The 12,154-nt window shown below is 49.1% G+C and overlaps 1 protein-coding gene across 3 annotated transcripts in view; it reads left to right on the top strand.

The window, feature by feature from the left end:
• Positions 1-11,753, top strand: part of DAG1 (dystroglycan 1) — a 34,267-nt gene extending 22,514 nt beyond the window's left edge. For all 3 annotated transcript variants that reach the window (XM_072420275.1, XM_072420276.1, XM_072420274.1), the window contains 2 exons: positions 2,307-2,661; positions 7,577-11,753. In XM_072420275.1, coding sequence (XP_072276376.1) covers positions 2,386-2,661; positions 7,577-9,955 — 2,655 coding nt within the window. In that variant the 5' untranslated portion in view covers positions 2,307-2,385 and the 3' untranslated portion in view covers positions 9,956-11,753. The remainder of the gene's footprint in view (positions 1-2,306; positions 2,662-7,576) is intronic.
• The last annotated feature ends 401 nt before the right edge of the window (positions 11,754-12,154 follow it).

The raw sequence follows: 12,154 nt of genomic DNA on the forward strand, positions 1-12,154 counted from the left end.
GCCTGGCTCTCTTCCTGTCTATGCCCCTGGCTGGGCATGCTGGGATTTGTAGTCCTGGTGTTAGGTTCAGTTTGGGGAATTCCCTGTCTGTTCTACCTACATTGGACCCAGATGGGAATTCTCAGATGGTCGTCGTCTCTTCAAGCTCACCAAGTGGCTGTCATATCTGTGGGGTTTCCTTGCAGCTCAGACCTGGGCTTGGTGCGAGCCCTCAACTTGCAGCTTTGGACATGGAGTCTGGGTTTAGGGTGTCCCCGCCGACCCCCGTGTGTCACCCCTGTGTCTTTGATACATTGTGAAGTATAATCAGCACAGGCCCCTTCTCTTCCTGTGTTATGAGGGGAACTGAAGGAGATCTGGGGAGGTTGGGAGACCCCTTTAGCACAGGGAGGGTGCAGACTTGGCGCTGAGCTGTATGTGGGGGGGGGGTTGTGGCCAGCGTGGAGCCGGTGTTGGCGTTGACTAAATATAACCGGGAATTATGGGAGAGTAAAAGGAGCATCCGCTGTATAAATAGCAGCTGGTGAGATAAACCCGGCCCCAGGGCCCCTTCGCACCCTCCTGGCAGCGTGCCGGGGGCTTTATAAATGTCAGTGGGAGACTCTGCAGAGCGTTTCTATCGCAGTTTCCTCTCAGCGCTGGGCATTGGCAGCGCCTGGCAGTCCCACTTCTCCTGCTGCAGGTTGTCAGCGATTGGATGAGGTGTACCTACCCCCAAACCCCCCCACACACACACACACACAGCACTGAACCCTCTACTGTTGACACCTGAATGGTTTGTTTTCATCACATGACATATCAGAATATTTACAGGGCCCACTGTTGGGGTAACGGGTAAAAGTGTACATATTTCATTTCACATGGTGCAAAGGTGACAAATCTAATTTCAGACTTTCATCCTCACCACTTCCTCTTCAGTGTCTCCAGCAGTGATGGGGTTATGTATTATGCTCATTGGTGTTACATGGGCGGGGGGGGCTCTGCTGGGTAAATATTAATATAGAGAATTCTATTTACATTGGCAGAGTGCAGACACTGTGCACGGCCTCATGATGGGGTGGGGAGGACTATAGGGTGTGTGTGTTGGGGGGGGTATGCTGGGTGACCCTATGGGGTGCAGGGGGGGTTATGCTGGGTGACCCTATGGGGTGCAGGGGGGGTTATGCTGGGTCACCCTATGGGGTGCAGGGGGTATGCTGGGTGACCCTATGGGGTGCGGGGGGGCGCTGGTTGACCCTGTGGTTTCTCAGCACCCACCAGATGACTCCTCGCCTCTGCCCGCATTAGCCAATCACAACTTTTACCTAGTCTGAGTGACAGGTGGGATGTAATTGGCTGTGCCTGTATCCCCCATGTCAGCTGCCATTTAAAAGCTGAGGATGGCCGCAGCTGTCAGGCTTTGGTTCTGGAGGCCATTGCAGTGCTCAGCTTATGAAAAAATTTGCTGAGGTTTTTGCTATCAAGCGGTTGTCTGTTTTTTTTCTGGTGTTTGCTGAGTGAGGGTGTATTGGTTGCCGTGGGATACGGATTGAGGAAGTGGCCCTCTTCCCCTGTGATGTCTGAAATGTCAGCGTAGGCTGATCTCTGCCCTCCTTATATATCTGGATCCTAAACATGTTAGCATTGTGCACAGTGCAGCTCCTGACGCCTGGTGACATTTCACCCATGTAACCCCTCACTGACCACTGGGGGGTGTTGCTGTAAGTGCCCTTATTTCATACACTACATGTTCTATCAAATGAAAGAATTCCCTCTGAAGGCCGAGTCCCCCATTTTCTGAGCCTAGAATTGGTTACCTGGTATAGTTTGTCACTCCTCCTTTGTGCTGGAATTTTGTGTCACATGTCCCGGCGATAGATAGTCATGGAATGCGGGAAGTGCAGGGAGGGTTCTGCATGTCCGGAGGTCTTCCTTAGCTTTGCTGCACTGTTGCTGGTTCTCATGCAGTAAGTTGGTGATTTTTCCCAACTCCCAGCAGCCAATCAGAGGTCATCGTCCTCACAGTGCTCTTGGTTGGTTCCTCCGGGTTATGGCTTTTCCTGTCAGTCTGTTGCTCGGGTGCAGGATGGAAAGCCGGTTGTTCTGTGTGTGAGAACTTGCTGACAGAAGTGACGAGATCCAATGATTGGAGAGTGAGAGACCGTCCCCGTTGGTAACGGAGTGCGCTAATATTGGTTCTGTCTGTATGACACATTGGGGGGTGGGGAGTATTGGGGTGTATGCTCCTGTGTGACACATAGGGGGCGCTGCACACATTCCTGGGGTTCCAGGTTTGGTTTACATTCTATTTGTTTTTTCCCCTCTAGGATGGTCGGAATAAGGGGACTCCGCATCCAGTGAGCACTGCCGCTGCTGTGTGATTTTTGGTCGCTGAAGAGGTGAAAGATGAGTTTGGCTGCCGTTGCATTTCCTTCCCTCTGGCGCAGCCTCCTGGTGCTCCTGGTGGCCTCTTCTGCTCACTGCGCCTGGCTGAATGAGCCTCTGGACACAGCTCGAGAATGGGATGGCCAGCTCGAAGCCTCCATGCATTTGCTGTTTTCTGAACCTAAAGAGTCTGTGGCCCCTGCAACTGGCATCCCTGACAGCTCTGCCATGGTGGGCCGCGTCTTCAGGATCACCATTCCCACCCACCTACGCCCGTCGGGGGAAGAAGTAGTCAAGGTGAGGGGATCTGAAATGTTCTGTTCCCTTAAAAATGCTCCACAGACTCGATGTGCTGCAATAACGACATCATTGTACAAACTCAATGTGTCTGGGGGGCTGTGTGGTCTCTGCTCAGTGCCTCTGCCTGGGGTCACTTTATTTGCCCTCCCTAACTAGAGCCCCAGCACCAAAATTCTGTATGGTTGTCCTTGGTGATTGGCTGACCTCCACAGGGGAGGGAGTGTTCCTATGGTTTAGAATTATGGGGCAGGGAAGCCCTCCACATTGGGCAAACTGTGTCCCCAGCGCAGGGTATGCAGTGTGTTTTGCAGCAATCCGTCATGTGGCGTCTCTCCAACTCCATCTTCGCTGTGACCTTTCACATTTCAGACTTTCATATAATTGGCTGGATTATATGTTGCTGTGCCAGGTATTACTAGATGTTTCCTCTGGCGGCACGCATTTAATGCAAGCAGCGCCCTCCACATGCCATGGGCCTCCCGGACAGGTACATACACGCTCTGTGCCGGTATGTGTGGTGCTTGGATGGCGGCAGCTCGGAAATGCAGCTTTTGTGTCTGAACAAATGGCTGTAATTTAATCAGAGCTCCAACTCATTTACAAATAAAGGGATTTTCTGTGACTGCTAAACATGAAATGTGACTTTCCCAGCTGTGCACAGCCAGTACAGCCATGGGGGGGGGGGGGTATGCAGCTGTTACCAGACCATAAACCCCCCCCCCCAGCAGTGTGCCTTAATTACTGCCATTGTCAGTGCTGGAATGTTATGAGCGCTCTGACGTCTCCTCCACCATCTTCCGCCTCAGCATGCACTGATATCAATGTGGTAACAGAGCCACTAATATCTGTCTGTAGTCTCCACCTGTCCCCTCCCATCTTATCCAAGGCTCAGGTCCCTTGCATGTTCGTCTCTATCATCTGCTTATCCACGTCCCCTGCATGATTATTAATAAACAGGATTTATATAGCGCCATCATATTCCACAAAGCTGTACATTAAATAGCAAATGACAGACGGATACAGACAGTGACGCAGGATGAGGAAAGGATTCTGCCCCGAAGAGCTTGCAGTCTAGGAGGTGGGGGAAGCACCAGACAATAGGAGGGGGATATAGAATGGTGGGAAGTAGTGAGGGTTTTAGGACAGAAGAAGATGGGTTAGTTAAGTTTGAAAAAAATGGGTTTTTAGTGCTCTTTTAAATGAGCAGAAAGTAGGAGCAAACTGAATAGGACGAGGAAGACTATTTATTCCAGAGAGTCTGGGCAGCTCTAGAAAAGTTTGGAGCTGTGCGTGTGAGGAGATTATGAATGAGGAAGTCATTATTAGGTCATTGGAGGACCGAGGAGAGCGGCTAGGGGAGTATTTGTCTATCGAGGCAAAAAGGTAAGTGATTGTCTCTTCTATTCTCCAATCGGCACAGTGCTGCATCATCCAAAATTCTCTCACGCAGTAGTCCGCCATCTTTATTCATTATTTAGACATATTTACGTGCCCTATTTCCCCTCCCAGCTCTGCCTCTGTGTTGGGTGCAGCTCAGCTAGAACAGATTTTAGCAGTTCTGCGGATTTCTTTTCCTGGGATAAGTTTTCATTGTGCAGAGTTTGAGGGTTCGGGGTGTTGCCCCAGCACTTTGGTAATAGTTGTGACCTTTGTGTTCTCTGCATACAATCCCCCCCTAAAAACTGAGGGTTTGCTTTACACAGCGGGGTCTCCGCTCACCAATTCCAGCACTGGGTCAGGGGAAGCGTCTGGGCTCTTCCAGATTATTCCCTCCAGGTACCCGGTGTGTGGGATCTTGTTCTCCTTCCAGAGAAAACATTCCGGAGGTCACCTTGTGCGGATTGCCAGCTCTTCATATCAAAGGCTGCAAAATAAAAGCCATTATGTGTGGGGGAGGGAGGTAGCAGGGACAAAACTTCAAAGTCCCCACCGCCAATCTGAGAGTTGCCGACCCCAGGAGATTTATCTTCAGTCTGAGGCTAACTTAGAAAAATCCTTGCCCTGGGTTAAGACAAGAAGGCCAGCCCATCACACTCTGTACACCCCATACACCCGTCATCCCAGCCTGGTCACCCACAATCCTCCCTTTCTGTGGCTGCAGAAGCTTCATGGAAACTCTGAGCGAGCTGCTGGAAACTCTGCATCCTATTCTGTGGTCTTCCTGACAGAACTTCTATTTGGGTCAGTTAGCACAAGGACCCTGTGTGTATCCAGAGGCAGATCTGTGTAATTGGGGGCAATAACTGCTAGTCTTGTGTGTATCTGGGGGGCAACAAAGTGATGTCTGTGTGAGTGGGGTCAATAACTCCTAGTCCTGCATATGTCTGGGGCGGCAACAGGGTGATGTCTGGGGTAGGGCGGCGCAGGGTTGTGAGGGGGTGGTGGAGGTGGGGGGTTGTGGTGTGGAGCCAATAAACTGTAAGGGGGAACTCTAACCCTAATGTTTGTCTCAGTCACCCTCTATAATGCAGGTGAGGACAGCAGATATTTGTTGTGTGGTGGGTTGGGGTCAGGCAGCTGCTGGAGGCTTTTTGCCTAATTGTGCAGAATGTCAGTTCCTGTGTCAGGTCCGGGTTCCCTCTATTGTCTTCTCCGAGGACCCAAACACAATCCATGGAAGTTCATAAAAACGCCAACAGGAAAAGTGCAAACATTCATTAATGAGAGCTCCTCATCCACTCTGATGATGTGTGTTTACATAGGGCAGAGATGTAGCCAGCACCCCTGTGGGGTGATAGCGAGAACATGGTGTAATCTTTGTGCCAGAAATTCCTAATCTTATTCCCTGTAGTCAAGGAGTAACGAAGTCCATCACTCAGGGGTGGCAGGTACACAGAAAACCTGCTGCAAAGATGGCTGCCTGGTAATTGTTCCTGGTTGCCTCCATATTGCAGTGGCAGCATTAGGAGGTTAGGTTGTGGGTGTTTGGGAGGTCTCTTGGCTGTCATTCAGTATTTCAGAACATTGTAGGGATTTCTGTAGCTAAGCTTTGATTGGCTGTATGTAAAGGGGGTGGCCTAATAAAAGGGGTGGGGCTTTAGAAAGATGCAAGGCATGGGGTTCACCCTTCAAATACCCTTTACCCGTTATTGTTCCTGGGAGTACTGGCACCACAGGTTCTCTTTAGGCATTGAATAAAAGCCAAATATTATGATGCCGGTCTGCTCAATAAATTGGGTGAATCACAAATACGGCCCTACATTGTAATGTTACTCCCCCCACCTCATAGATTGTAAGCTCTTCTGGGCCTGTCCTCCTCCTGTGTCACTGTTTGTATCTGTCTGTCATTTGCAACCCCTATTTGATGTACAGCTGTGCGTAATATGTTGGGGCTATATAAATCTTGTTTATTAATAATAATTCCAAGCTCAGAGGTTGTAATGGCTTTGTTTTTGCCCCTCCCTGGTTTCCAGGTCCTTATGGGTTAAATCATTTAGGGGGTGGTGCAGATTTGGCATGCAGGGGCAGATATTTCCAGTGGTGCTGTAAGAGGAGCCGATGTTATCTTGGAAAGGTCAGCATTGTATGAACACCAAATATACTCAGCGTGTTGGATTCATCGGCTAAATATAACATTCCAGGCAGCGAAGAGACAAGGCCCTGATCCAGGCTACCCATCGCTCAGAGGATGGGTGGTCTGGTGACTATCTGCACTGCACCTCTGTGGGTTGTTGTCAGGGGGTTCCCAGCTTTCACTAGCAGATCTCGCAGCACCGGGGTTCTCTGTTCAGTTACTACCTTGGCGCTGTCTGTAGGCATCTTCCCCCAATGAAACCCCTTGGGGGAGGACAGAGCAGCTCCCCCCCTCATTGTCAGGCAGGGTCGCCCCATGTATGGTCGATGTGGACCTGTCGCCCCTTTATCCCAGCATGCGTTATGGCTGTATGGATTGTAGTGGATGGCCCCCCCAGAGCTTCATGTCAGGTATTTCCCTTTAGGTGCTGCACAGATGTCGCCGGGGGATCGATGGCTCTGTCACATAATCACTGTACAGCCATCAATATTTTATTACCGTTCTTAGACGCCTGGTGGTGTGAATGAAGCTTCTCTGATTGGTCGGACATTCGCAGCATTATGCAGATGTCATGGAATGCTTTTCAGAAGCCTCTTCTGATTGGCTGAGACCTTCCAGTTATTTATTGCCCCCCTGACAACACCAGGGATCCCTAGCAAAGCATTATGGGAAATTTCATCTACACAGCATGAATCCTGGACCTGACCCCCCTATTTATACCTCATGGGGGTGCATTTGTCTGCCTGGGAATGCTCGTTGCTGTTGTCTGAGTAAAAGAAGCAGCACAGCTCAGCTTTCCAAATATAGGCCACAGCGTACAGTGCAAAGCCTTCTAAAAATAGACATCCACCCAGAATGAAAGACATCTTCAGAAATATCTGCCCTGCCCCAGCACCCCCAGGATTCCTGGATGACATGCGACGCTGCACGCAAATAAACGCATTCCGCCAGCACACCTCCCGCGTGTTCCATTCCCAATATTCATCGATTGATGGATTCATTTCATGTAAATGGAACTTTCTCTGACAATTGGTTCCAGGCTGTGTGTATTCTCTGCAAGGCACCATCTTTGTTCAGGTTGTGCAGAGGCTGCCCTGCCTCACTGTTGGAGACTAAACAGCCAATAAATCCTTATTGGTCATCAATTTCCAATCTCACAAAAATCTTTCAATGTGTGAGAGCGGCAACACTCCAATCTGCTGTGTGAATGTCAGAGACTCTGCATGGCGTGTGTATGTCCTCACTACCTAGGGGTTTTCTGTACAGCGCTGTGGTATATGTCAGAGCTATATAAATGTATAATAATAGTGTGTGACTGGGGGGGGCATTAGAGTGTCAGCTACTTTGCTTGGGTTCATATTTCTATTCTTCAATCTTGTTGTTTTTTCTCTCTTTCAGATAAATGAAAATGGAAAGGAGACACTGCCTTTGTGGTTACACTGGGACGGTGACATCCTGGAAGGGCTCCCCTTAGAGGGAGATAAGGGAGTTTATGAGATTTCTGTGGCCTCGTTTCTGGTGGCAGAAAATGGAAGTTTTATTCCGCAGGCTGCTGAGGTTTTCTCCATCGAAGTTCATCCTGAGGACCACAGTGAGCCCCAGTCTGTGCGGGTGACGGGACAAGAGACCAGTGATGTGGCCCCTTTCCTCTGTGGCCCAGATGAGCCCATTACTATTCTGACGGTTATTCTGGATGCAGATCTGACAAAAATGAGCCCTAAGGAGAGGGTGGAGGTGCTGAAGAGGATGCGAGACTTCTCAGAGGTGGAGCTCTATCAGATGAAATTGGTGCCGGTGGTGAATAACAGACTCTTCGATATGTCGGCTTTTATGGCCGGGCCCGGCAATGCCAAAAAAGTTGTGGAAAATGGAGCTTTGCTGTCGTGGAAAGTTGGCTGTTCTATGGATCAGAACAGTGTCCCAAATATCAGTTCTGTGGAGGTTCCGGCTAAAGAAGGCACAATGTCTGCCCAGCTTGGGTACCCCGTTGTAGGGTGGCACATTGCCAACAAAAAGCCACACACACCTAAACGGTTAAGGCGACAGATTTACACCACCCCAACCCCTGTTACCGCCATCGGACCACCAACCAGTGCTGTCCACGAACCTCCTGTCAGAATTGTACCAACTCCAACTTCACCAGCAATTGCCCCTCCAACAGATACAACTGCCCCCCCAGTCCGTGAGCCCATTCCACTGCCTGGCAAACCCACCATTACCCTCAGAACCAGGGGCCCTATTATGCACACACCAACACTTGGCCCAATCCAGCCAACCAAACTGGAAACAACCAGCGTGTTCCCTGGGCCTATCCGCCCAACAATGACCAGACCTTCCTATATAGAACCAACAGCCGTGGTCACACCACCTTCTGCCACCACCAAGAAACCACGGGTGACCACCCTGAAACCTGCTACAGATTCCACCACCACCACAACTAAGAAGCCAACCAAAAAACCAAGGCCTCCCAAAACTACCAAAACCCCCACAATAAAACTTGAGACCACATCTCCGAGCCGCACCCGCAGCTCCACCAGTGGCATCCCACGACCCTTCAACACCGAACCAGAACTGAAAAATCACATAGATAAAGTTGTTGCGTGGGTGGGGACGTACTTTGAGGTGAAGATTCCACCGGACACGTTCTATGATAAGGAAGATGGAACAACTGATAATTTGAGGCTGACTCTGGAGCCCAGGAAGAATGCAAGCCTACGGGACAAGACATGGGTGATATTGAACAGTGCCAGCCAAGTAATGTATGGTATGCCTGATGCCAGCCATGTAGGTGACCACGAGTACTACCTGAAAGCTACAGACAAGGGTGGTCTCAGTGCAGTCGATGCTCTTGAAATTCAAGTCCGTAATTTGTTTCTCAAGGAGCCGTCGCCAGTAAAATTCAGGGCTAAGTTCCAGGGTGAATATATTTCTGTGGCCAATGATATCGGTAAGAAGATCCAGTTGGTGAAGAAGCTCAGTTTGGCGTTTGGTGATAGAAACAGCAGCTCGGTCACCTTGCAGAACATTTCCAAAGGTTCCATCATTGTGGAGTGGACCAATAACACCCTTCCTGTGGATCCGTGTCCTAAAGAGCAGATTGAAGTGGTGGCTAGGAAGATTTACGGTGAAAATGAGAAAGTCAGACCACATTTTGCCACAGCCCTAGAGCCTGAGTTTAAGCTGGAGGAGATTAACGTGTCACTTGCTGGGAGTTGTAGTCATTTGCTCCCCCACCAGGTCTCTTTCCCTCTGACCCCCGGGGAGCAGATCGTCACCATCGTCACCCCCACTTTAGCTGCTGACCGAAACCCAGAAAAAAGCAGCGAGGACGATGTTTACCTCCATACAGTGATACCGGCCGTGGTTGTGGCTGCCATCTTACTAATTGCCGGAATAATTGCCATGATTTGTTACCGCAAGAAACGGAAAGGCAAACTGACCATCGAGGATCAGGCGACATTTATTAAGAAGGGCGTCCCTATCATATTCGCAGATGAACTGGACGATGCGAAGCCACCTCCTTCCTCCAGCATGCCACTGATCCTGAAGGAGGAGAAAGCACCTCTGCCACCCCCCGAATACCCAAACCAGAATGTGCCAGAGTCAATCCCACTAAACCAGGACACCTTGGGGGAGTACACGCCACTAAGGGATGAGGACCCTAATGCCCCACCATACCAGCCTCCCCCACCTTTCACAGCTCCCATGGAGGGCAAAGGCTCTCGCCCCAAAAAAATGACCCCATACCGCTCCCCACCCCCCTACGTACCCCCTTAATGAACATTGACCGAAGTGGGGGGGAGGGGGAGAGTCGGGGCTGAGAGTTCCTGACCGAACTTTGTGGCCTGCAATCCAGACACCGGAAAGCATTGCTGTTGTAAGCAAACTATTGTGGAACGCCCAGTGCCCGGCTCCCTCACGGCTGGTGGAACACATTGGACATCTTCATTTCTGTGCCCACCGATAGATTGCAGGCGTGGAAGATTCCTGGAAGACACGGACTTCCATTATATGCTGGGGTGGCCTTTGGTTCTCTGCTGTTTTTTGCCTTTAACACTAACTGTATTTTTGTTTTACTTTTATCCACATGTGTGTCGCTCCAAAATGTAACCGGGGAGGAAAATTCAAAGCGGTCAGAAAAGCAGAAACTTAGCAAAGTTTTTTTTATGTTTTTATATTTTAATCCACAAATTCTGTTCTCGTCTTCTGTGTTTTGAGATGATTAACGTTACATCGCAATATTCTCGAGCAATGCTCCAGAAAGCCGACCCGATTGGTCAGAGCTGCCTTTATGGTTATTGGCCAGCTGTGGCACCACAAGCCCCAGCCACGTCTTACTGGTCCATGGGTTGGAGGTTTTGTTCTTTCTGCAGCGTTGGGGTTTATTTGGTGTAAACATGCAAGATTTCTATGTAGAGCTTTGATTTTTATCTTCCACAGATTTGCGCTCTCACCGTATATATAGAATATATTAAACTTTTGCCTCATCTGGCACTCTGGTGCTCCCGCGGGGCCACCATAAAGCAATCGCTCATTTTTTTAAACAAATTTTGATACAGCCTCAAATTGTTTTATTAAAAATGCTGCAACTGTAACGCTGCCGGCACTGTGTGTGGTCTTGGCGTTCTCCCCGTTTTCACTGCTTTGCCATTTTTGCTTCTTATATTTTACTGATTTTGCGTCATCCTGTTGGCCCATGATTTTTACCCTCAGATGAGCGTGCTTGGTGCTGGGATATTCACCCAGATAATAATTGCAATAATGTTTAATGCCTTTGTGTTGGATGTTGGCAGATCGTACAATACACACTGAAGCCATATGGATTGTGATTGGACGCAGGTGTCACCGGATAACGGGGGAGACGATTTATCCATCCGACCTTTCCCAGTGCTGGAAATCTCGGGTTGTAAAAACGTCAAAACCCCAAATATTAAGATCACAACATGGGGGATTGAAGTTGTTACTCTGAAGGTGCACTTACTGGAGGAGTGATCTGATTGGGGGTCGGGCAATAAGGAGATGGATTCAGTCTGGCTGGTGCAGTACAGGGGTTGCCTTTCTTTAAACATGGCTGTGCTGGCCCAGCTACCCACTAGGATGTAGCATTAATCTTATCGGGGTCCCTGCGATGGCTGCCTCTGCTTTGCCAATGTGGTCCTAGCACTGCTTTTATGTGGCCCCTGCGCTCTGACCAGCAGTAACTTCAGGGGCCACTATGATAGTAGTGGGGTGACTGCGGTAAATGCATCTTTTTGAGTATAAATACAGAAATTGCCTTATCGCCCCTGGGGGAGGGTCAGTCCCCATGTCATGTGATATCTGCGCAAGATGGCCGGTGTCTGTATGTTCCGTGTCCCCCGAAGAAATGAATCAGCCCAGGATTCGCACGTCACGCCGGGTCACACCTTTAACACACCTGAGTTTGGTTTTTTATATTTTGGACAGTTTGTCAGGTGAAGAAATATAAACGTTTGAAATGTTATTTATAAGCAACGTATGATGGTGACTTCTGGTTGCTAAAATGTTACTAAAATTCTTTAATAAACAGAAAACTTGCTGTGTGTTTTGTACCAAATTTACCCCTTCCATCTTTTTGACCCCTAACAACATCTGGTGCCGGCACTCCGAGAAGCCCTCACGTGATCTGTGAGTCAGCATCTGATTGGAGGTTTATATCGTCATAGAACTGAATTTTCTGCCCCTCTGTACTGTCCCAGCTCGTGACATCAACACAAATACCACCATTCCCAGCGAGTTACAGAACAGTTTTAAACAAAGAGGGGTTAATGTATGGATAAATTTACTAGAATCTCCAGTGTCTCTTGTGTTTGATTGCCAACCCCAAGGGAGAACAGGCAAATTGAAAGAGGCATAAGGAGGTTTTCTTTTGTTCAACATATTCAGAAAAGCAAAAACGTGTTATTCAAAACATATATAACAATAAAATCTAGTAATTCCATACCCCTCTTGCATTAA

The sequence above is a fragment of the Pyxicephalus adspersus genome, chromosome 8, assembly GCF_032062135.1.
Source record: "Pyxicephalus adspersus chromosome 8, UCB_Pads_2.0, whole genome shotgun sequence".
NCBI classification, from domain to species: domain Eukaryota; kingdom Metazoa; phylum Chordata; class Amphibia; order Anura; family Pyxicephalidae; genus Pyxicephalus; species Pyxicephalus adspersus.